The sequence below is a fragment of the Euprymna scolopes genome, unplaced genomic scaffold (assembly GCF_053919585.1).
Source record: "Euprymna scolopes isolate OS-2025 unplaced genomic scaffold, ASM5391958v1 sca518, whole genome shotgun sequence".
NCBI classification, from domain to species: domain Eukaryota; kingdom Metazoa; phylum Mollusca; class Cephalopoda; order Sepiida; family Sepiolidae; genus Euprymna; species Euprymna scolopes.
This window is the reverse complement of record NW_027633567.1, coordinates 6,811-33,904: the sequence shown is the minus strand read 5'-3', so window position 1 is coordinate 33,904 and position 27,094 is coordinate 6,811. Positions and strand designations below refer to the sequence as shown.

The 27,094-nt window shown below is 35.0% G+C and overlaps 1 protein-coding gene across 1 annotated transcript; it reads left to right on the top strand.

Moving 5' to 3' along the window:
- Positions 1-22,138, top strand: LOC145274964 (uncharacterized; the record flags this gene model as incomplete). Its single annotated transcript, XM_080127548.1, has 6 exons — positions 1-174; positions 3,298-3,447; positions 5,378-5,739; positions 13,521-13,617; positions 20,159-20,238; positions 21,820-22,138. Coding segments are annotated over 6 exons (887 nt in total), but the record flags the coding sequence as incomplete, so codon positions are not given.
- Positions 22,139-27,094: the final 4,956 nt, after the last annotated feature.

Below are 27,094 nucleotides of genomic sequence, written 5' to 3'. Positions count from 1 at the left end.
ATTGCAAGACTAGCAAGGCCATCAAAGACGCTTTCACTTGCAACGGATTCTTCGAATGCAAGAATGGACAACGCAATTCCAACAAGATGTTCTGCCCAAATCAGCAGAGATTCGACGAAACGCAATCGAAATGCATTCCGGATCCAAAGTGTCCCCCACCAAAGAAACCTCTTCGTAAGTTTATCTTTTCACGAATTACAAACGCAGCATTCAATAATAATAAATTTAATAAATCGTTCATTCTTCGTTTATAAGACTGTGAAATCGCATGTTGAACATGAAGAGTTTCAAATGATATACTGTTTGTATTATACTTCTTTTGGGCAACTTTGGGCACATTTTAAGCGATAGTTTTCGTACACCCACCACCACAACATACACACACCAGACCAGACCACACACATCACACCATACCATAATATATCACATACTACACCACAGCACATATACACTATACCACATCACACTAGATTTGCTCAAAATTTATGACTACTTATAAATGTTATTTTGCTAAAATTATGTCGAGATGAGCCATTTGTTAAAATTTTATGGATTAATGAAAAACTTTAAAATTTCCTATTCCTCGTTGAAAAATAAATTTCTCGTAATTGTCTTAATATACGGAATTTAACTCCAAATTTTCATATATATATATATATATATATATATATATATATATATATATATATATATATATATATATATATATATATAGACAACATCTAGGCGCATACAAGCCCATAAGTCAGCCATCGGTGATCATTTATTACAGTGCCAGATCTGAACTGGAGGCTACACGGATAAAACTTTCTCGATCATACACAAAGCACGCTCGAAACCCGCTTAAAAATTCTTGAACCGGTGTTTGTTAATTTTCATCAGCCGTCTCTGTGTAAGCAGAATAAACACAGCCATGGTTTCGAAATTATTAAATGAGATTGTTTCTTTTCTCCCCACCCATACAATTGTTTTTTTGTTTTTTTTAATCTTTATCTACCCTCGCTAGTAATTCATGGTGTTTGACCACGTTTTTTAAAACGATGTTGCCCCTCATTGCCGACGTTTATTTTGAAAAGTGTCGGTCGAAAGACATCTCAATAGATTTTATTTTTTACCCCCCCTTTATTTATCCCCCTTTTGTCTAATTTTTGTTTTTTAAACATTGAATTAAGGAGAAAAATATTTTAGTTTCTGTTCTTTACCACACCTTTTCTTCTTTAATAATATATGTTAAAAAAATATTTGAAAAATGCTGCAACAATTAATAATAATAGCACTGCGCCCAGTATTATTCAAATGTTTAATATATATATATATATATATATATATATATATATATATATATATATATATATATATATATATATTTATTTATATTGGGGGGGTACAAAATTTAAAAATGCATTCGTTCGCTGTTTTCATACAAGTGTTCGATTTCAGCATACCATTAATGCCGACGACAGAAAGATGCCTGAAATAACCACACAAGATGCGACCCATGCCAGACAGTTATATCCGACGACGGATCGACCCGTTTTCGCTGATGTTTCCAACATGTGACTATCGTTTAGATATCGTTGGATATCGTTTATTCCCCGGGAAGCTGGTTGCGTTCACAAGACGTTCCTCAACCAAGTAAACCTCCCGGGGAGCGATAGTAGCACAGTGTTGTATGATGGTGGTTATGAAAAATACCGCAACAATTAATAATAATAGGACTGCGCCCAGTATTATTCAAATGTTTAATATATATATATATATATATATATATATATATATATATATATATATATATATATATATTGGGGGTACAAAATTTAATTATGACTAAATACAGACCAACTAACATTATGATTAAAATAAAAAATGAAACTAAAGGTTAGCTAACCAGGTTTCGTTCCTCGCTCAACAGAGCTAAATCGAGGAAAATACGATTACAAAAAAATAGTCATGAATATGGCGGGGGAGAGAAAAAAAAACGAAAAATAACCGGGGGAAAAAATTACATAAAAAGTCAAATTAATCCTAAAAGATTTTCTTTTTGCTGTCAACGAAGGTGAAAAATTTGCATAACGAATCTTTGATGGTACGTGCTGTTTCAAACGAAAATCCAAACTTTGCGATGTCCGCCCAAGATAGTGCGCGCTGAAACTACATTTGAATAAATAAATAAAGAATTATTATGGTGGTGGGGACATCTTTGCAAATGGACGACAACATAAGTCTAGTTGAAAAAAAAAAAACAATGCGTGGGACCGATGCAAAATAACACCGTTGTACAGACAAAAAGATTTGCTTAGCAAATCGGTCACTGATATTACCTAGCCAAGTTAGGCGTAGGTACACAGGGCATCGATTAACTAGAATTTCTTTAGGGTTGTAAAAATTCGAAACGTTCTTAATGACAGTAGTTTCAACAATGTCTAAGGGTTAGCCATTGTTGCAAAGGGTCTTAGTAATGAATTTAAGCTCGTCATCCAGATTAGCTTCGGAAAAAATTATCAAGGAGCTATGTGCTAAAGTCTTAATTAAGTTAAATTTTTCGTTTGTATTACAAAATGAGTGCCAACGCGTATAAAAACCGGTAAATATTTGTTTACGGTAATCGGAAGTAAGAAAACATGAAGATGTCTTGGAAACAAGAACATCTAAAAACAGAAGAGTAAAATTTCTTTCCTTGTCTACCGTAAAATTATGGATGGACGTTACTAAGGGACACAAAAAAAGCATCCGCTTTCGTCTCGTTGTCAAATAAGCAAACGGTATCATCGACATGACGAAAGTATATATATATATATATATATATATCAGTGAATCTATTATGCTCTTAACTCATCAGAAGAAATAGCAACAATCAATCCGCCAAAAGGAATTGAAATGTGATACGACATGATAAAAATCCGAAAATTGGAAGAGAAGCTGCAGTTACCTTTATATTTTTCCATTACGCCATATAGAATTTTTTGTAGTTTTATAAAGTAGAAACTATATATATATATATATATATATATATATATATATATATATATATATATATATATATATATATATATGAGACTTTGAGTAGTTTTTACTTTGTAAAACTACATAACCAGATACAAACTCATAATAAATGTAATATTGTTACTGGCACGAATACATTGAAAGTAAAACATATTTCCTTTATTATGCCAAGCGTTAACGCAGACTCTACAATATTATTGGTATGAATAAATTAAAACTAAAACGCATTTCCTTTTTTTATAAATGTTAAGTAGCAGTTGATCCAAATGACGTTCTTCTTTTTCCTTTCTTTAGAATGCTTCCCGAATTTCAAGCTCCATCCCTCTGATCCGAGCAAATTCTTTCAGGCCGCTGGTAAAGGCTGGATTGAACAGCGATGTGCCGTCGGTACCGGGTTCAATATGACCACCTGCACGTGTAGCAACGCATTGAACGTTAATAACAGTAAGTCGGTCGTTTTTTTTTTTACTTTTAATTATTTACTAGCACGGCTACGTGGTGTTGCCTGGGACAAAAGTATACCATATTTCTGTCAAAACTTCTATCACTCTATTCTTCTCTTTATCTTTCTCTCTTTCTCGCCTCCCGTTTCCTCCTCCCTTCCCCTTTCTATTTAGCCAAGCCCATTCCTCTCTATGCATACATACACACAGATAACTTTCTTTTATATAACAGATTCGTCATGAAATTATGTTACATATGTGTCTTGCTGGTGATCATCTAGCAATTAAATGGACAGTCATTTCATTTATCAATGAATACGAGACACTTTGTTTATAAAAAAGACTTAGTTTATTTTACTATATATTTAATATACACACTTCAACACAATGACGTCGGTGGGGTGGGGGGTTCGTGGTAGAGGTGGTCGCAAACTGTGTCAATTTTTATCCCGCATCTCTGACGTTGCTTTGTTCCTCTTCTCTTTTTATTGATATCTCTTCGACCTCTTAACCTATTTCCTCGCCAGCTTGTTACTGCACTTTTGCTGGTTTTCGGTCTGACCCATGACCGATTGACGTCATGTATCCAGGTCGCTACAAGTCCGGGGATTCCATCGTTTATTTTCGTTTGGCTAAATGTAGCTTAGGTCACCTTTCCTGGAATCCATTGTTCTTCCTGTTTGCCTGGACATTAGTTCGCTCGCACCTCTCCTTAACAATTAGTGTAACATGAGTGCGGTCACAAAGGAACAAACAAAAAAATCCAACTCAACCACCTCCTCTGCTTTAGCAAAAGGCATCCACCACCGTTACTTTCCAAACACTGCTTGTCTCTTGCGCTTTCTTTTGCAGTTCATTTCGTCTGCCATAAAATTAACAAAACGCCGACGTCTCAACACCAGCTTAAAAGTTTCTCGCCGCCACCATGGGGCCACACGCCAATCTCGTTCAGCACGCACTTTGCTCCTTTCTGACCATGTGCTGTCCTTTTTTTCTTATTCTTGTCACAGAAGCCTGTGTACACCTGCCAATTTTCACAGTGCGCAAATGGCTACTGTTGATATTTTCACATGCGCTGATACGCGCGCTGTTGCACTAGTTGGCAGTTCATTTTCAAATTAGCGCATAATAACACTGAATAATTGACCCACTTCCTCTGACGAAATCCAGTCCAGTTGATCCTTCCCTCAGGGAAAGAATAATTTTTTTTTCAAATTTTAGATATTATTTATTCAGAGCATTATTTTTTCAGCATTTTTATTAGACTAAATATGCAACATTCGAGGCCGCCATATTGCTTTTAAAATTTGTCCTTTCTAATGTTTGACTGATCGACCTTTTAAAGAACAAATGTGGCCTTTTTTACGCTCTTTCATGACTAAAAAATATGGCGGCCAAAAACATGGTTCATAAAAAAAGCCAAACGTAGTCTTAAGAAGGCCAATCTGTCAAACCTTAGAAAGGCCAAATTTTAGAAGCAATATGGCGGCCTCGAACGTCGTATATTTAGTCTAATAAAAATGATGAAAAAATGATTTAAAAAAACAACATTTTCTGGTTTTATATGTAAATAAAGTATGTTTAAATAAAGTATATGTAAATAAAGTATGTTTAAATATAGTACATTTAAAAAAGAAAACGTAAATATGTTAGAAAAAATATATTAACAAAAAAAAAAAAAAATCTTAACATTTTGTCCAAAATGAGTCTTATATAAGTAAGCAGTTTTGAAGGATACCGGGATTATTGTAGCAATTTTGTGCTTCCATACCTCAATTTACAGACCTGCTGCCATCTTTGAAATTTGGGGTCTCATTTTATGCACGATTAACAAAAAAGAATAAAAAATAAAAAAAATACAGAGGCGGGAGTACGGCTTCCACGTACGCCTTATTTTATTTCAATTTCTTTTCTTTTTTTTTTTATAACAGAGCAAGTATGTAAACTGGTTAACTTACCGATGACACAAAACTTAGTCGAACAAGCCCACAACTGGTATATTAACTTTAAAGATGTGTACATCGTAAACAACGCAGCCGAATTCAAACCAAACAGTTACCTGATTGTTCCGGTTGTAACGAACAATGATTTCCATGACCAGATTTCCATTACAATCAGTTTTAAGTTAGGAAACGTCCAACAAAACACAGTCGCGGTCCTCGGAAACAGCGAATGTAAGATCGTCCCGACCTTCGGAATTCATGTGAGAAATCCAAACACTAATTCTCCGCAAGTAGTTGGACAATTCATTATGGAAGGAACCACAACGCCAGTTGATATCTCAGCTACGATGGTAATTTGAGCTTTATTTTTTTTAATTTTTATTTATTTATTTTTCTTTTTTTGATTCATGGACGATATTTGGTACTTATTTAATATTGAGGTACATTAGAACTATGACAGCACGAAAGAAAATAACACAAAAAGTTATGGATATACACAGTGTTCCAAAAGTCTTGGGCACATGTTGACATTTAATATCTCGAGAACTATTAAGACTATAAAAAAACGCGTGTGGTATATTCAGAAAGTTTGTAATCTTAACTTTTCCATGGAATGTTCAAAAATGTTCAATGTGAGCACCATTGGTCACACGATACACATCAAGCCGATAGTCTAATTCTTGCCAAACACGTCACAGCATCGCGTTGTCAATGGTTGCTACAATTTATTTTATTCGGGCCTTCAGCTCATCCACGTCTCTTGGAATGGAAAGCACACAGACCAGTCCTTTCACAAATCTCTACAAAATAAAATCACAGGGTGTGAGACATTTTTTTTTTTTTTTTTGCAAAATGCACGTTGAACAAGTGTCCATGATTCAGTTTTTGTAAATTCAAGCACACAAAACACCTTTTTTGGTTGAGTGAACGCCATTATTGGATCTGATAAGAAATGAAAAAAATCAATAACAAAATTGCAAAAAACTGAATGCATTTAGCTTTAAAATGGCGCCACTTTCATCTTACTAGCATTCATAGTTTAGCAGATATGAGGAATTGAAAGGTGTCCAAGACTTTTGGAACGTCCTGTATTTTACTTATCAACGAAAAATATTAGTGTGCACAAAAAATGACGGAAAATTAGCGAGTAGAATTTTTATAAAAAATAAAATTAATTGACTATTCGTAGTGCACGAACTGTTTACTTCTATAGTAATCTTATAAATTATACATATAAATGTTTTTGGAGAAGACAATAGAAGTGGTCCTTTATCTCTCTCCTAAGCTAAAGGTAGCTATGAGGTCCGAACCTCCTTTAAAACTTCAGATATATCTTATTTTGATTAAATTTATAGCATATGTATAAAATTTATTGGGGAAGACAACAATGGAAGTGGTCTCCAATGTTGGTGTGCCTCATTATGTGCCAAATATCTGCTTGTCCTTACCTTTAAGTGTCACGTTGTGAAAAGCTTCCTAAAACTTCAAATGCATATATCCGATTTGAATAAAATTTAAACCAATATATATAAGACATTAATTCAGAAAGTTTTCCGATATTTCAGCTTCTTGCGGGGCAAAAGTGAAAGAGGGTGCAATAAAAACAAAGAAAGTAAAATGGCGTCGTGGGCATAGAAAAGTATACAGTAGTGATCCTTATTTAAACTCCTGAGCAACGCGGGGTGTGTGCGGTGTATATTCAGATTGGCACTTATGGCGGCATTTAAAGTTAAAGAAAATACAGAAATGTCTGTATGATACCAGTCACGGGACGAAGATGAAAAATTCTAAAAAAAAAAAAAAAAAAAAAAACAAAAACACGGAATTTGATCAAGTATTTTTTTTCTCTTTTTTTTTTATAAATAAAATCAAATTGACTCTGTTTCGATGAGGGTGAAAAAAAATGAAATCAACGAATCCGTAGAAAAGGGCAGACAACCCTAATGCACGTGGAAACTGTCAAAATAATCACTGATTATCTACCCTCATTATGTTCTCTAGAGAAACGTACCCTCATCCGTCACTTATCGGTAAAACAATGGCAAAGTTGTTTTTCGTAAAAAAAAAATAAATAAATAAATAAAAATAAAATAAACTACTTGCTTGAATTTTGTGATTTTTAGAATATACAATCTTTATTCCATGGCAAGTAAGTACAAAAAAGTTTTTCTTTATTTTTGGTTATCACTATGAGTGCCAATTTGAATAAGCACCCTCTCTGCTAGTAATCTAGAGATTAATACCGTATAGTCTTTCACGTACGTACGTCACAGTTTCCAGATTATAAATAATTCGATCGATTAATGTTCGCAGTATGTTATCACCTTCTATCCTTCTTTTTTAATAAATAGGATCTCCTGATCACCGAAGACGCAATAAAAAAATTCAAATTAAAAAAAAAGTGATGCCATTTTGGGCCATAAGTGAAACTAAAATATACCTTCTTGGTAGTATCTGTTCTGTCTAAAGATGGTATAATAATATCGTGAGGTTTCCGTTTGTGTCGGGCGTCCATACAATGGAAATATGTCACAGACTCCTATAAGAATATTGGAAATAAACCGTAATAACCAGATATATTCTGACACATTAACCAGATTATTTAGATAAATACTTCCACAGTTTTAACTACAATAATATCACAGGATCTTCATTCACGCTGAACGCCCACAAGCAATATATTACATGTGAAAGATGCCGCTGTGGAATTTCCACAGGTCCCGCTAGTATATAAGAATATGCTAAGTAAATTCCATGTTCAAAGTGGACATGTGTACTGTGTTTCAAACGCCCACATAACTATAGAAATCTGCGTATAGCAACGCATGCGCCAAACTGCATAGGAGATTAAATATAGAAAATGTGATAAGAAGGAGTTGTTGAACTAATCGAGGGTGAGTCTCTATGGAGAAGTGAAAGAACTCTTCTATCTATGGATGACACTAGATCAGTTTTTGGTGCAAGCACGTTGTAAATATCTGCTCGGATTCGATCGACACCTGATGTCGCCGTCGGAATATGCCAAGCGCCGTTAAAAACGCTTGGAAACCCACTCAAATTATTATTTTTATTACTTAATAGTATTTACAAGTTAAATTTAATTTTTACGATATTTTTGTTTATTAAATTGTTAGGTGAAAGTACAGAATAGTTACAAAACATACTCCCTTCTCCGTGTTAAGAATAGTTTTTTTAAATGATATAGTTAAACGAGCAATTTCTCGGGTACATTCGACACACGGCTGTCAAAACTTCCAACTTCAAAACTTGACACTTTGTTGTCAAAACTTCCAACTTCAAAACTCGACACTCAAGTTAACTTGCACGCGCCTACGTACATAGCACACGACTTCTTCCAACTCGCTTTCCTGTTCGCTTCGCGTCTGCTTTTATTCACCTGTCTCATTTGCATAGAAACGGCGTCGCTAGTCCTTCCCTTTTCTTTTCTTTTTTTTATTTATGCACCAACGACCCTTTGAAGCATGCACACATACTAGCCAAGTAAGTTACGATTTTCTCTACAAATAATGACGTTATTTCAGCGCGGTAGCATAAAGGGTGTGTCCCAATATAATGTAAACATAAAACCAAAATACTCTGAACAAATATAGAAACCAACTAATTATCGATATTGTCCAGTGTGGCCCATAAACAGCTCACAACGCTCACTGATTGAATCGAAAACGGTCGTAATCAGTTCAGTTGGTATGTTGACATCTTCTTTCAATGGTTGCTTTCAACTCCTTCATTGTATCTCGTTTTGTGGTGTGAACAAAGTGCCATTCTTTATTCCTAAACATCTCTTGGGAATGTGGTATAGTGTATTCATGTAGCAAGTTGAGATACTTTAAAGAGTGTATACATTTTATTGGGACAACTTGTAGATACATAACTACCTGCTATTGTTGGTCCAGCCATACAGGACATTTTATCAAAAAAAAAAAAATCCGGTTTGTAATATGCAATAGTAACAACATCCGGTTCGTACAATGCACCGGTACCCATTTTTGTTACCCAAAACCGGGTAGCTAGTTTAGACGCGTTATATATACATTCTAGTCTCGTCAAATCTCGCCGAACGACAAGGTGGGTGTATAAGATGTACCGAGTTTGTCTTCTTGGGTTTTCAGACGGGAGACACGTGTGTTAATTTCATCTACGTTATCAGCTTGTTACTGTTACAAGAAAAGATTGGAGCAACAACCCCAAAGCTTTAAAAGAAGAGACGTTACGATCCTGTCTCTGTTCTATCGTTATTTTCATGGCAGGTGCTCGTCTGAGCTTCAATCTACGACCACCCCCCACTCGCTGAACTTTCACAAAAAATACTCGTATAGCTACAACAACAATCAAGTTTCCACCACTCTCTATCTGTGCCTAAATCTAAACTCAAATTCCATGAACAAAGTTTCTTTCCTAGAATTGCCTTCGTGTGGAACTGTTCCACTGTCCTGCTTTCCAGCTCACTACAATATGGTCATCTTCAAGTCCAATGTAAAAAAGATTTTGTTGAGCTGCCTCCCTAAATAATCCATTTCTACCCGATTCCCACCATTAACTATCAGGTTGACAAGAAAGTTCTCGTGATTTTTAACTTTTAAATTCAGATGAACATAACTGAACTCAACCAAAAATTTATCGATCGAAATAAGCACCATCAGAATCAACGCACTTTTGCCAACGCAAAGCAAATGTATTTATGCCAGTAACATAAAAATCTTGCGTTCTGGTGGCGATGACGTCGCTGAAAGCGTTTTTGATATCGCTTAGGTTTTTTAAGCATTTCTCACGCAGAAAGTTGTTGAGATGCTTGAAAAAGTAGTAACCGGTAGGTAAGATGTCTGAGAGTATGGCGGATGAGGCAGAATTTCGTAACCCAATTCGTTTGACTTCTGTAGGGTTGGTTTAGCAACGTGCGGTCAGGCTTTGCCATGGAGGAGAATTGAGCTTTTTCTGTTGACTAATACTGGATGTTGTTAAAATTTCTAATGCATTTCATCCATTTGTTCACAGTGCTTCTCTGTATAATGGTTTCGCCTGCATTGAAAAGACTGTAATAGATAAGACCAGTCGCAGACCACCAAACAGTCATTAGTGTGAGGTATATGGTTAGAAAAAAAGAAGAAAAAAAACATACCGGGCGTATCTGCATCGCTCTTTGGGAAAGAAGAAGGAAAGGATGGCCAGCACATTTGTATACGCAAAGGGCATCTTGGGAAGGCAGAGCATGATGGGAGAAGCAATTTTTTTTTTCCTGTCTTTTCCTTTTTTTTTTTTTCTAGATAGGAGGATATAAAAGCAGGGAAAAATTTCCTGGGGCAGCAGAGAGAAAAGAGTCGTGAACATCTTCTCTTGAAAAGAATTTTGTATTGCTGACGTTCGGATTGTGCGGTGTGACATTGGTGGCGAGAGGTGACGAGATTGGAAAAGAAGAGGGCAGAAACGTGCTATTGTCGAGAGAGTGACTCACTCCTTCCCGAACTCCAGAACCGAATTCTGATTATAACCCTAGAAGCTATTTCGGCGCAACATTGGTTTCTGGAAATGTTGTGAAGCTTCGTTGGCGTTTAATCACTGAGCTGAGTGCCGCCAGTTGTCGTAAAGAATCAACTTTTCATCACAAGTCACAACCCAATCGAGAAACGGGGCGTTCTTGTTGTCTAAAATAAGGGAAGATGATACTTCATAACGGCGTTTCTTTTGGTTGTCGTTCAATTTGTGAGGCACCCATTTATCAATTTGATTTGTCTTTCCAATTATGTGGCGATTGGCTTCAACTAAAGCCCTTAATTGATCATTGTGAATATCCGATGGCGGACCACTACACTCATCATCTTCAAGATTCTCGTCGCCGCCACGAAATTTCTTAAACCACCATTGTGCTGTGCGATCAGTAGTGGTGTCTGGACCAAGCACTTTGTTGATATGACGAGCTGTTTTAGTTTGTATTGAAATAAGAAAATTGTGCGAATTTGCTTTTTTTTATCTTCTATTCAACGTTTCGAAAAGAAGACATAATTGTTTTAAAACGATTGTAATTTAAGCATTTAGATAGAGCGAAAAACGCTCTTTGAAATCTATATATATAAAAGCGAAAATGTATGTATGTATGCATGTGTGTTCGCTTTTTCTGTATGTCAACAAAGGCTTTTTTCAGAGAAGCAGTCGCTCGCTTTACAACTTTTTAAAGCTTTTTATATCACATACAAATCGTAATATCTCACAGTTAACAACGAAGCTCGCCTGTCTATTTAATTTGCTCGATTTCGGGAAGATAAATATTCAATATTTGTCGCTCGCTGCATGTGGGTTAGTCTTTTTCCTATAACATCTTGGGGGGGGGCGTTCAGCAGTAAATGAATACTATCCCGCAGTCAAACTTGACCTCATTAACTCATTAAAACGGGCACCTGCTAAACCCAAGTAATTAAATAAATTAAAACGTGTTTCCGTTAGCATGTCGCTGTCGGGCAATGGTTAACGTCGCACTTTTTTTTTCACATTTTAATTTACAACTTTGCCTCAAGGGTACGGGTTCGATCCTCATACTTACTTTTTTTTAACCCCCCCCCCCCGGAGTTTCCACACACACCTCCAAACACCCAGGCAACGCTGGGTACCCCTCGCTAGTGATATATAAAGTAAAATTATTATAGTGAAAACTTATTTGAAAATACATTATTTGACATCTAAATTTAAAATTCCGCAAGAACTTTCTTCTCAACCTATTATTAATAAGCTATTGTCTCAGTAACCACCGTACACTTATTAACTCCTACCCCCGAGTGGCCTTCGGGCCTTGATATGTGGTGACTCTCATGAAAACAAATGTGATATCAGCATAGTTTTCTGTTGCTTTCAATTAAAAAAGGGTTTAAGTCGAACTATATATATTAAACGTTCGTCCTTTAATTCTCAATTTCCAAAAAAGATTTAATGTTTTGTTTTATCTCTGATAGCGTTTGTCTTAAATGCTAGTATGTTAATATTTGTTATTATTGGTGGTATGGACGCACGTTTTAAGCCGGACAGTTTTTGAGAAAGGGGGAGGGCAATATCATTCTGCTACACAACATAAAAGCTCACAGGCTTAAAAATGTTCAGAACGACCGGTTCAGACGATTATCATAACTACTACTTCAAATCTTATTACTTATCAATATAGATCAAAGATCCAGAGATGACGCAGCTGAGAAAAATTGGAGGGTTATATATTAAGGTGCATTTGATATTGAAACAGTTATATTGCATAGTGAGGTGGGATATTATTGTTCTTATAACGGGATCAGATTTAAACGTATAAATCGTATGTATTGTTTGTTTAGCCAGAGTTAGAGATATCGACGTATAAACTGGATCATGTTGTATCAGAGAGTTATCACACGGGTATATTTTACAGTTCATTCATAAGAAGAATAATATATGCTTCATACCTTCTTTCTTCATGGGTTCTTCTATCTTCCTGTTGAGCTCTGTGGCGAACATGAAATGACCAGCGCCAGCCAATTGAGACATATTCTTCCTTCTTTTGTGAAACCACTGAACAACACTTTATATTTTTATAATATAAATTTATTTCAGTTGTCTCAAATGGTTTTCACAGGGTCTGCATTTCTTGTCTGCATGTTTATTCTTCCCAGCCTGCTTCCTGGCCGTCTGTTCACTCCCCTGACTAACTCCTGACTGTCCACTCTCGTAATCAAACTCCAACTCTCAACTCTAAACTTTCCGACATCTGACCCAAGTTTTATTACGTCATCATTCAAAATCACATATATCCCTTACGTGTGACCTTTCCACGTCTGCCTGCACAAGGTTATTTTGTTTATATTCAACCTAGCTAATTTATGTAAATATCCTCAGCTAAAATCCATTGGTACATTTAATTCTATAAACAATAAATAACTCCCAATGTAAACTATTTGAAGAATATCATTGAATAGATAGATAAATAGATAGATAGGCAGATAGATCGATAATAACTAATTAAATTTTAACAATGTTAATTACTCAACGGGAAGCTACATCGACCAAAATGTTGTGAGAAACACTGTTTTATTAAATCTATGTGTAAATGAATCTAATTTTAATTCTTTCTTTCTTTTTTTTTTTTTTTTTTACAACACTACAGATACCAAATGCGTGGACAACGGTCAAGCTAGTGAAAAAGGGTGATACCGTAAGCATGTGGGTCAATAACAATTTAGTTGGCCAAAAAACTCTCCGAGGTCAGTATATCTTTAATGAAATATGACAGCTAAAGAATCAATGGCCTAATTTTTTAAAAATTATTTTTCTTATAACATTTTCACCCCAAACAAGGCACAGTGGCACTTTGATGTAGGGGCCTACTATCAGGAGATAAGTTGCTGGGATACTATGTAGGGAGTTGAGCAGCAAGATGTCTGTTCACATTACACTTGAACTTCTGCATGTCAGTACAGTTGGGAAAGCAGGAACCCAGAAGGGCATTTCAGAGTCTAGCAGTTCTGGGGAAGAAACTATTAGATTAGAAGGCTTTCTTACATCTAGGGATCTCTACTGTGTCGGGGTGAGACTTTGCTGTTTGTTGGGGGTATTTAGGTCAAGGGGATACAGATTTGTAGTTCGTTGGAACATTCACCATTAAAATACTTGTAAAACAGGCAGAGGGATGCGGCATTTCGTCGATGGGACAGAGGCTGAAGCTTAGATCATAGTTCAGGACCTATCAGGTTGGCGACTCTCTTTTGAACGCTGTCCAGAAGTGAGAGACTAGTAGCAGATGCACCAGCCCAAATGTGACAGCAATACTCCATACATGAGCGAATGGTGACCTTATAGAGGTACAGGATACATTCAGGTGTAAGTAACTTTCTAGCACGGTAGAGAGAGCCCACCTTCTTTGCAGCAGCCTTCACAATGGTCTCGGTGTATGTGTTCCAACTCATGTTCCCTGTGAATATTAAGCCGATGAGTTTGAAAGAAGTACTTTCAGGAAACGCATCTTTACCCCGAGCTATGAATAGTAAAAAAAAAAGACTAAAATATATTTCTCTTATACTGAACCTGTTAACAATGATTATCTCCTCTTTCAAACTTTTTTTATGGCTATTGCTCCAGACAAAGTACAAAACTACTTGATGTAAGGAACTAAAAAAATAACAAATATTACTCCAAATTTAAAAACTAGCCAATAATAAATGTTAGATGAATACATTCCAACCCAGAAAACAGCAATTCTCCCCTCTTTGTCAGAAACATCACTCCTGGAATGTTAGGACTAAAGGACCAATAAGAGAATGAGGGTTATGGGGCTGCTGAAAATAAACTTTCTTGTAATTGATATGTTTTAAACAACAGTAGCAGGCGTGACAAGGCCATCGATGGTGGACAGGTCTGACCTCCAGTGATATTAGAACCGCAAACTAGCTAACAGAATTTTGGTCCAAATCTAGAAGGAATCCACATCAATATTTGTCATTCTCTGGTCATCTCTGCCTCGCAGGTAGAATTGCAGATCTATTAAATTTATTCTGCATATGTACAACCGCCACTCCTTTAAATGTTCTGAGTAAAACCTTCCCTGACTTAGTATGCAACTGCCGAGTTTTGCTGCTCACAACGTCAAAGATGAACATGCAATCTTGTGTGTCTAACGACTTATGAGGGAGATTTTTTTTTTTTTTTTTTACACAGGGGTCACCACTTATCAAGGCCCGGAAGCCACTCAGGGATAAGGGTTATTGCAAGTACATTACGTTAGTGTGGAGATTTGATGAAGTGTTTACTTAAGGGGGCGGTTCATTAGGAATTTGTTAACGTTGGACTTGTACACATCCAAGTTGTAGTCAGGTGGGATGCAGACCAAAACCCTGATGCATGATCTTGTTGGACTCTGTCCTGAAGTAGATTCGTTAAATAAACAAACAGGCAGCAACAGCAACAGACTCATTTTACTGAGATAGATTTAAGATTTTCGCCAACGCTTGTCAATGCTAGTGCAATGCTTGAGCAGCACTGCTACTCCATATACATTCATTTCATAGCAGGTACTCGACTGAGATGGTACTTCCACGATAAGATATAAACAATAAGAACTCGTCTAGCAACAACCACTGTCAATAGTTTTCCTTTCTCGCTCTCACTATCTAAAACTAAGCGAAACTTCCATGAGCAAAGTTTCTTTCCTAGAACAGACCGCCCTGTGAACACAATACCGCTTGGCTGTTTCTCAGATATCTACAAAATGGTGGTTTTCAAGTCCAATGTAAACAAATTCTCTGTAATAATCAAATTCTGCCTGATCACAACATCATTACCAATCATCATGGTGTCGTCTCACCGTTAACCTTGCACTCATTTAACCCTTGTCCTTAAATGGCATTTGGGCCTTGATAAGTCTTGCCACCTTCGTAAATAAAAAAAACAAACAGAAAAAAAAAAAATTCCTCAATGCTGATGAAAACAAAGTAAAACCTTTAAGGCAATATATATAATTCAACAAACATTTATGGTTTCTGAACCTGACTTGGTCTACTACTATTGTTACCGTAAACGATTGCTGTCCTGTTTATTATTTATTTATATTTATTTTTTATTTATTTATTATTAAAACGTTTATTACTACGGTTTCTTTTACCGTTTTACCTTACTGTTACTTTTACTAAGAGTCTGTGTGTTTATCACCGTTCTTACATATACGTGTGTGGGTGTGTATGCTCTTACATATCTTACGGGCAGTTCACTGTTATATGTGTGTGTGTGTGTGGGGAGGGGTGTTCTTATCCTTACACCGTTTCTTGCCTTGGAAGGTCTCGAGACATGTATGTGCAATTGTAGAATATGTACATACCTGCTTGCCTTGGCCAGCCGATGATATCTTCTTGGACGCTGGTCTGCCATCTCGTTGGGAAGTGGTCACTGCAGACAGATGCATCGATAAACAATAAGATGGATTTGAAGCTTCAATCTTTTATTTCAAGGCAAGCCTATCACCTCGGACCTTGATTGTCGGGAGAGACCTGAAATCTCCGATCCGCTTTCTCTGCTACCCAAAACCAACTCTCCGCCCATGTGGTTGTCAACCGGAAGCCTACGACCATAATTCCTGTGTCACCCCTAATTTCCGGTGCATTCTCTTTAGGTTGATACCTGTCAAACCTAACCTTTTGTGACCCTGCCAAGTCGCTGATAAGAAATAAAAATATACTTACATAACTTTCTATTTCTAAAACTACCTATATAGCAATTAAGCTGGGATTCCCAATACTACACTATGAAATCATGTTTATTAAATCGTGTTCGTTAGAGAATGTCAGTAGAATCCTGTGTGTATGTGTGTGCAAAGAATGAAAAAGGCGAATTGTGTTTGTGTGTGAGCACATATGGAGGCAACGTATCCACTGAGAAGATGTATAAAAAAGTATGTATGAAGTACCTTAAATATGTTTCAAAACATTTTTTGTACAGGCATTTAAAATTGTCATAGACTCTCGCAAAATTCAGTATGTTATTGCTATATATCTTATGAGATGACTGACCAATTCTTATGATTTAAAGTTTAAATGAACAGCTACCACAGGAATTGGAATACACCCTACTAAAGCCTGATTGTCACAGCTGGTGAATTTCAAAAATGCAATCTGGACGTAAGGACACTTTAGAAGAATGATATGCAATAAAATTCTGTTTTAACTAGGAAATAATGCACAGAAACCTATGGAATGCTTCAGACTGCTTTTGGACCATCTTGCATGAATCAAGCATCTGTTTTTGAGTGGCATAAAAGATTCAAGGAAGACAGGGAGTCTGTGAGGGATGATGAGAGGTGTGGGAGGAGTAAGGAAGTCAGAACACCAGAGTTGATTGGCCAAATAAAGAATTTCATGGATAAGGACGGTCGTTTGTCTATAGAGACAATAAGTGCACAGTTTGATGTCAGTGTGGGAACTACACACAATTATTCGCAAGGAACTAAAGATGCAGAAGATTTTAGTGAAAGCACCAGTCTACAACTCCTTGTCACAGACTATTTAACCAAAATTGGCATCAAGACACTTCTTCACCCTCCCTTTAGCCCAGACCTTGCTTCCTGTGACTTTTGGTTATTCCCTAAGCTTAAAGCAAACCTTAGAATCTGTTGTTATGAGATAATTGAGGCAATGAAAGAAACTGTGACGTGAGTCATTGACACGCTCACACAAGGACTTCCATGAGGCATTCCAGAAGTTGTTTGTTGGAACTGTACAACAAATGCATTGCAGCCGGAGGAGATTACTTCGAAAGAGACTAGAGTTTCATGTACTATCAATAAAAGTGCCCATACGAAAAAAATCTGGAAATTTATTGAAGGCACCTCATATGTGTGTGAGTATGTCTCCACATGGTGTTTGCTTGGAATTAGGTTCACAAGAATATGTTCGACCGTCTGAGTAGAAGATATGTGCACGTGTGTATGTGTGCATGTGGTGTTGGCTATGGAATTGAGTTCATGAGAATGTGTTCAACAAAGTCTAAGTAGAAAAAGACTGAGATTAGCAACATCACGTCTGTAAGAGAGAGGTTGCAGAAAAAAAAAGAATGTGTTGGAATAATCAAAATACAAATATATTCCTCCATCTTATCAAAAACTCTGAAATGGGACAGAAATTCACCAGCCCAAATATGACAATAGTACTACATACATGGTTTGATAGTAGATTTGTCGAGCAACATCACGTTTGGGCGAAGATCACAGTGCAGTATCTGTTCTGATGTTACAGTTCACCTTTTATGTTCATGGTCAGTGGAGGAGAAATCCTTCATGACTGAGACAATTTTAATTTTTGTTCCTATCCAGAGTGCCCCTTTTTGAGGAGCTGGATTTCCCCCACATTAAAAACTGACCTTGTGTCTAACTCTGTTCTCGTGGGAAGGCAAATAAATAAGACCATCATGTCTGTGAGAGAATGGTTGTAGGGAGGAAGAAATGGTGGGAACAATCAAAGCACAAACAAGATTCTGCACTTTATCAAAAACCCTCAAATGGGCTAGATCCACCATCGTCAGATTTATGGCCGCTGATAAGCTGCTAATAGTTATTTTTATATCTATCCAGAGTACCTCCTTTTGCAGATTTGGGCTTTCCACATTGTCAACCTCGACTCACACTCAGACTAGATGGGGAGTCAAGAAAATATCTTCACCTATTGTCTTCAGGCTGGGTTGCTTTTCTCTTCAATATCCTATATCCTATTCCATTAAAAAGCTATTCTTCCAGGAGGTACGTCCAAGGATGGATGAATACTGTTGCCACATCTGGGCAGGAGCTGCTAGAAAGGATTTATCCTGCTTGATAGGGTTCAAAATAGACTTAATAGCCTTGTAGGGGGATGTCCTTTTTTTCTTCCATGCAACCTCTTTCTCATAGAAGAGATGTTGCGAGTTTGTCTCTGTTTTATCATTATTTTCATGGCAAGTGCTCGGCTGAGCTCCAATCTATGGTTCCCCCCCCCTCGCCAAACTTTCACAAGTCTACCAGAAAACACAATCACTAATTTCCCCCACTTTTTATCTGTGCCTAAACCTAAACGTAGATTCCATGAACAAAGCTTCTTTCTTAGAACTGCACGCCTATGGAATTGTCTTCACTTTTCCTGCTTTCCAGCTGACTACAATATGGTTGTCTTCAAGTCTAACGTAAACAAGTTCTTGATGAGCCGTTCCATATAAGTTAACAAATTTACCGAATTTCCATTACTAATGATTACTATATTGTCCAATTTCTACTGTGCACTCTTTAACCCTTATCCTCGAGTGGCCTCTTGGCCTTGATAAGTGGTGATGCCTATGTAAAAAAAAAAAATGAAGACTTTACAGTTTTTCATCTCTTTTAGAAAAAGTGTGTTTTTGTTATTATATTGTTTTTATTTTTATATTTTATTTTTATATTATATTTATTTTTATATTATATTATTTTTATTATTATATTATTTTATTTTTATATTATATTGTTTTTATTTTAATATTATATTGTTTTTACTTTATTATATTGTTTTTATTTTAATATTTTATTTTTATTTTAATATTTTATTTTTATTTTTATATTTTATTTTATTTTATTTTATATTATTTTTATTTTTATATTATATTGTTTTTATTTTAATATTATATTGTTTTTTATTTTTATATTATATTGTTTTTATTTTTATATTATATTGTTTTTATTTCTATATTTTATTTTTATTTTTATATTATTTTTATTTTTATATTATATTATTTTTATATAATATTATTTTTATTATTATATTATTTTTATTTTTATATTATATTGTTTTTATTTCTATATTATATTGTTTTTATTTTTATATTATATTATTTTTATTATTATATTATATTATTTTATTTTTATATTATATTGTTTTTATTTTTATATTATATTATTTTTATTATATATTATATTATTTTTATATTATATTATTTTGATTTTATATTATATTATTTTTATATTATTTTTATATTATATTATCTTTATATTATATTATTTTTATTTTTATATTATACTGTTTTTATTATTATATTATATTATTTTTATATTATTTTATTTTTATAATATATAGTTTTTATATTATATTATATTGTTTTTATTTTTATATTATATTATTTTTATGTATTTTATATTATATTATTTTTATATTATATTATTTATATTATTGTATTATATTATTTTATTTTTATATTATATTATTTTTATTTTTATATTATATTATTTTTATATTATATTATTTTTATATTATATTATTTTTCCAGGGTTTATCAAGAAGCAGGATTGTGCCCTGACCCTTGGACAATCTTTTGGAATGGGCAATTTCACTGGATTTATGAAAAATGTAAGCAAAAATATTTAGTAGGCATATCCTGATCAGTTAATTTGTTTGTCTGGTTGTTAACAAGTTCGCCTAAATATTGATAAAATTTTTATTAGCAAATTTACATGGATATTAATCAGATCTTCATGGGAAACTTTACATGAATACTACTTCAAGGTCAAAATCTTTCCAACAATAAGTGTTGGATGGTAAAGATTTTGACCCAGTAGACAGCAATTCTTCCCTCTTTGTCAGAAACATCACTCATGGAATATGAGGACTAAAGGACAAAATAAGGGAAGCAAGATTTATGCATACTGGTATTTTATGTGCTTTTTGCTTCTTTTAATGAAGAAAGTAACACAAGGAGACGTTTGCTGAGTATTTTCATATATGGTTTTATTTGGAGAGAATTTACTCAAGGTAGAGAGACAAATGTTATCATAGTTATTTACTTTTTTTCTTTTTTTAGCTCATATTCACTGCTATTTAAGATTGTATCGAAGAGAAGACTGATAGGAGTTGATCAGCGAGTTGTATGTTCACATTACATCTAAACGTCTGCATGTTAGTACAGTCAGGGAAGCAGGAAACAGAGAAGGAACTCCAAAGTCCAGCGATACTTAACTTTTTAACTTAGCGAAATGAGTGATACACGCGGACAAAGACATCAGTAACATTCTCTGAGATTACCAGGTTTCTACATTATTGACGGTGACTCATTCCCGTGGCTTCCACAAAGAGATTGATCTGAAAAACCCTAGTTTTCTCTCCCTTCAAAAACGTAACGTCATTCTTCATCGCTGTGTTTTGTCTACACTGTTTGACCTCTGATCCCTCCCTCAATTCGACCTCACCCGTATTTCATTCAACCCTTGGAACATTTATGGTTTGCAGATTTGCGTTGTGTGACACTTTATTAAATAGAGAACTGCCAGGGAATGCCAAGTCACCTAAACGATTATGATTATGATCCTTTGCGATGTCTAGAAATGATGTTATGTATCCGGATAAAAATATTTATGCTAAAAATATGTATCAAGAAAAAATATTTATGCCGTAAATGAAATCATGGTTAGTGTTCCCCATAGACTTCGGTCCACTGTTGGTCCGATTCTTCTGAAGACATCACATGATTTGAACTTGGCAGAATACATGGGGTAGGTTGCCATTATCTTCCCCAGCGCAGTGGCTTCTGACTCGCCTGTTTCCACCTATCTGTTGTCCTTAGATTATCCGCATAACTGCAGTTGAATAATGTAACTCTTAATACCAACGAACTGTTGATCTGCTAGAGATTCATCCTCCCCCATGGCCATCACGTCCTGCGCCGACGTCATCAGAGTTATCTTCTCTTAGATGCATGTCTTTACTAAGACTAGGGATGCATCTCTCCCAGTGAAGTAATGCGCCTCCAGATACCAACCTGGAAATTTCTTTTGACTTAGGGCAGTACTATATTACATCTTGTCAAAATTCACACTAGCTAATTTAATCGCCATTGACATAGGGCCTCTAATATGCAAGAAATATGTCTGAATATACTTTCTTTTTTTTTTTTTTTGCTTATTTCTTTTTCTTTTCTTCTTTTTTTTTGTGCAGGTTGAAATCAATAAATGCCCATAAGAAAATGCTGTTTTTGTTGCTGCAACATCTGAATTACCTCCCTTGTTCATCATGGTATTGATCGGATAGTGATTGCCTTTTATTTCTCATCACCACTTAGAGAGCAGACATTTAATTTCTTTGTTCAAACAAATATCGGTAAACGTCCTGACCTGATAATTTTATCAGAAAAGTTCTATGCAATTTCCCAAAAATTGTATAACTTTTTTTTTTAATTATGATATGCTGAACGTACTGACATTAAAATGAATTTGCATATAAAATGGAAAAAAAAAAAAAAAAAAAAACTTTTTAACTATCATATATCCTATGAAAAGGATATATTCGTTTGAAGTAGCTGAGTGGTCTTAGCTGTTATATTCAAATAATACTTTCTGAAGGTATATCCTTAAGCATGAGTATATTGGCTTATTTCCAATATGTTTTATTGGCATAGATGAACCTGGGCAGTAGTTAATATATATATATATATATATATATATATATATATATATATATATATATATATATATATATATAAAGGGAATAGAAAATAGATCAAGCAAAAAGAAGTATATCCTTACGCATGAGGCTTTTAGCATGCCTTTTAAGGTGTCTTACAGGCGGCTCTACTAGTCTGTATTTATGGCTTAACCAACCAATCATATTCTTGTAAGAGGGAAGAACACAGATGTACCCATATACATTACATCAAATTAGTAAACATGTCAGTATATTGGCTTATTTCCAATATGGTGGACTATTTTATTAGCATAGATGAACCTGGGCGGTAGTTAAGATAAAAAAAAAGGAAATCGAAAATAGGTCAAGCAAAAAGAAGTAGTTATTTATCTGAAAATAGTTTATTGAAAACAATTAAAATATATATATTTACATCTAGAACATAGTTCTAAAGACATTTTTGTCTGTTTATTCAAATTTTCAAAATCTAATAACATCTGACTGCTGTTTCGACAATTACATGAAGCAAGGAAATTTCTATTTACAAATAAATAAAGGTAAAAATTAAAAAAAATTTTTTTAAACACTTTCCTTGATGATAGATATTTCATTATCTGAAATTAATAAAAAAAAAGATTTTTTAAAAATCTCATGATTTTTAATAAAACGTCAACATAAAAATATCTAATGATTTAAAAAAAAAAATCTTTGTATGGTTTCATAGGAATTTTGTCTGTTTTTTTTTCTTTTCAAACTTGAAATTTCTTAAATATTTTTCCAAGAACTTTTGCCAACACTACAGCATTCACAAGTCGAAAAAGGTTCCTATAAAGATATGTTTTCCATTTTATATCATTTAATAACATCTGATCACCGCTTCAAAAACAACAACACTAAAGCTTTTTTATATTTCCTGATCATAGATATTTTACTATCCAAAATGAATAAAAAAAAAAAGTCGACTTAAAAAAAAAATCTAATTATTTTTAATAAAGACTTTTGCCTCTTAAATGTAGTTTAAAGGGCATTTATCTACTTTTGTTTTCAAAATTTCTAATTTTTAAAAGATGCTTCCAAGAACTTTTGCAAAATTTTATTAAAATTTTTTTTTTTTAATATTTGTTTTAACATAATGCTTTTCTCATCATATTAAAATCAATTTTTGAGCTATCACATATCGCCTTTCTGATAAAATTATCGGATCAGGAAATTTCACAATTTACCCAAAATATTTGATTCAATCTTTTGTATTTTTTGTGTTAAATATTTATATTTTTTAACATATTATAATAATTTTTTTTTTCAATGATTATTTTGTAAATGAATAAAACCATTTCATTCTAACATATATCAGTTTTTATACTCCATTTTATTTGTTTCTTTTTCACTGAGTATTTTGTAATAAAGTTATTCTTAATTTCAACAGAACTGTGACGACAATAAAAAAAAAAAGAGTCTGAAAAAACAAATTCCCAAAGTTTCGTATAAAAATGAATGAATCTCCGTAAATGTTATCTCCCTCAGACCAATGACGAAGCGTTCAAAAGATCGCCTATTCTCTCACTCTCAGATATCTGTTTTTATACTCTGCTATTTTTTTTTTTTTTGTCAAACTATCAACACTTAATTTGATAAGAGTCGAAAAAATATTTTTGGTTATGGTGCAGAAAACCCGGGAATGAATCAGAGATTTTTAGATGTGTTTGGTTAGGTAATTTCTTTTGCCAACAATGTATTCTCACATAGCTGAGAACTCTGGCAGAGCGGAAATTAACATGACATTGAAAAGCGCACTTACCTGGTTGATTAATAACAGGTTGTTTCATCTTATCGTTGCAAAATTATGTTGCATAATTTTGCTGCTTCTGCTGAGCCTGGTAGCTTAGAGTTAGTGACAAAAGTGGTAGGAAAAAATCTTCTGTGAAGATTATCATTAATCCTTGGCTTGTGGATCATTTAAAACAATGTTTGAATTGAAAAAACAGATAATTCCAACAAAGTGGTAAAAACTGAATTCAACATTCTTTGCAGATTAGAAAGACGAGAGTATGTCTAGAAAAAACTTAGTTGGTTAAATTGTCTCAAAGGTACCAATACAACACTGGGCGCAAAAAAAAAACGTTAAATTAATATGAGTCCATCTTATATGAAAGTTTTTCTCAGACTGAAATTTTCAGTTGAAACATGTCCGCACCCATGGGTTGAAATTCAAATCACCCAATGAGAAAGGTTGTAATTAAAAGCAATGTGTTAAACCAATCAACCAATGAAGTGACACGATTCAAGTCGTGTAATTTCTCACACATTGCTAAAGAAGCAAAAAAAAAAAAAATGGATATCCATTACTATTTTTTTTCAATAATTAAATACAAAGTAAATATGTATTAGACTGTCAATTAGGTGACAAGTAAATAATTCATGTGGTCACAAGGACTCCACTAACTATTGTAGTTTTTTTCTTAAAAAAAAAACAACTGTTTTTCTGTCTGCTATGATAAATGAATTTATAGCCAATAAACTTAGTTTTATTTAGATTACCAAGATATAAATAATAACAAGAACGATAACTTGAACATAAATCAAATGACAACTTTTTTTTTTTTAATTACATTTTCACCCCAAACAAGGCACATTGCCACTTTGTTGTAGGGGGCTACTAACAGGGATATAAGCATCAGGGGTACTGTGTAGGAAGTTGGGCAGCAAGATGTCGGGTCACGTTGCACTTGAACTTCTGCATGTCAGTACAGTTAGGAAAGCAGGGACCCGGAAGAGAATTTCAAAGTCTAGCTGTTCTGGGGAAGAAACTACTGGAGTAGAAGGCTCTCTTGCATCTAGGGATCTCTACTGTGAAGAGGTGGGATTTAGGTGCTTGTCGGGTTTGTTGGGGGTATTTACGTCAAGGGGGCACAAGTGCTTGCAGTTCGTCAGAGCATTCACCGTTAAAGTACTTGTAGAACAGGCAGAGGGATGCAACATTTCGTCGATGTGACAGAGGCTGAAGTTTAGCTGACAGTGCAGGACCTATCAGATTGGCGACTCTCTTTTGAACTTTGTCTAGGAGCGAGAGAACTTAATAAATTCTGAAATAAATTAGTGTGATACTTTTTTCCAAACAATTTGGGCAAATCCACTCTGCTAGAGTATTCTGTTGTTTCACCCTAACACGGTCAAAATAATACCAACTGTCATAGGCATCACAGCACACCATAGGAAATGATCCGTCATTTGCGGCGGAACAAGTTGGACAGAAGAAAAGACCACATTCCTTCATAAACTCTGCTGAAGACGATGCAGAAACACCCTTTTAATCCAGGGGAATAAATGCTTTAAGAAATGAACCTGTTCGCAACCGTCCCTTTAGACGATCTGAAAACCACCACTGCTCAGGTGCATGCTATCATAAAAAACCTTTACACTTCAAAAGCATGTGGACCCGATCTTATCCCAGCTGTGCTATTAAAAAAGTGCTCAGCTGAAGTAGCTCTAGTTATCTCCAAACTCTACAACAAATGCCTTAATGAAGCTTGCTTTCCGGCCTGTTGGAAAACTGCTTCTGTTGTACCAGTATTCAAGAATTCTGGCGAAAGGACTAACCCATCAAATTATCGCCCTATTAGCCTCCTCCCACTTTTTGCCTAAATATTTGAGACCCTAATTAACCATGCTCTAGTCCATCACCTTACAGATGCTAAACTTCTGACTGACAAACAATATGGATTTAGACAAGCCCGTTCCACAGTAGACATCCTAACTGTGATCTCTGAACGTATATACCATTCACTGGACAAAGCGGGGGAGGGCAGAGTGGTAGCTCTAGATATATCTAAGGCTTTTGACAGGGTATGGCATGAGGGTCTCCTCAGGAAAATTAGATCATACGGTATCACTGGTAGAATACTTAACATAATTAAATCCTTCTTAGATAAGAGAAAAATCCAGGTTGTCCTCGGTGGTCGTACATCTAAACAATATGATATAAATGCGGGGGTGCCTCAGGGTTCTATCCTTGGACCTCTATTGTTCCTGATATTCATAAATAACCTCCCCGACAAAATTGCCTCTGAGATGGGTATATATGCTGATGACCCTACACTCTATGGCAGGCACAATAGGAAGACGAATGAACACATTTCTAAAGAAATGGCAGAAACACTAGAGGAAGACCTCCAATTTGTGGTGGAATGGAGACAAAAGTGGTTGGTCGCGTTCAATGCTGCCAAGACTAAACTAGTTTCATTCAATAATTACAAGAAACCCTCTCTACCACTTATAGCAATGGCCAACGACTCTTTATCTGAGAGTACATCTTCCAAACTCCTTGGCTTAACGTTCACAGGAAACATGAGTTGGAACAATTACATTGAAGGCATTGCCAGGGCCGCTGCAAGAAAGGTGCGCTCTCTCTACTGTGCTAGAAAACTACTAACACCCGAAAGTATCCTATACCTCTATAAGGCCACCATTCGCCCATGTATGGAGTATTGCTGTCACATCTGGGCTGGTGCATCTGCTACTAGTCTCTCGCTCCTTGACAAGGTTCAAAAGAGAGTCGCAAACCGGATAGGCCCTGAACTGGCATCTAAGCTTCAGCCTCTGCCCCTTCGACGAAATGTTGCATCCCTCTGCCTTTTCTACAAGTATTTTAGTGGTGAATGCTCTGACGAACTGCAATCACTTCTGCCCCCACGACGTGAGCACCCTCGACAAACCCGACAGGCTGCTAAATCCCAACCCCACACTGTAGAGATCCCTAGATGTAAAAGATCTTTCTACTCCAATAGTTTCTTCCCCAGAACCGCTAGACTTT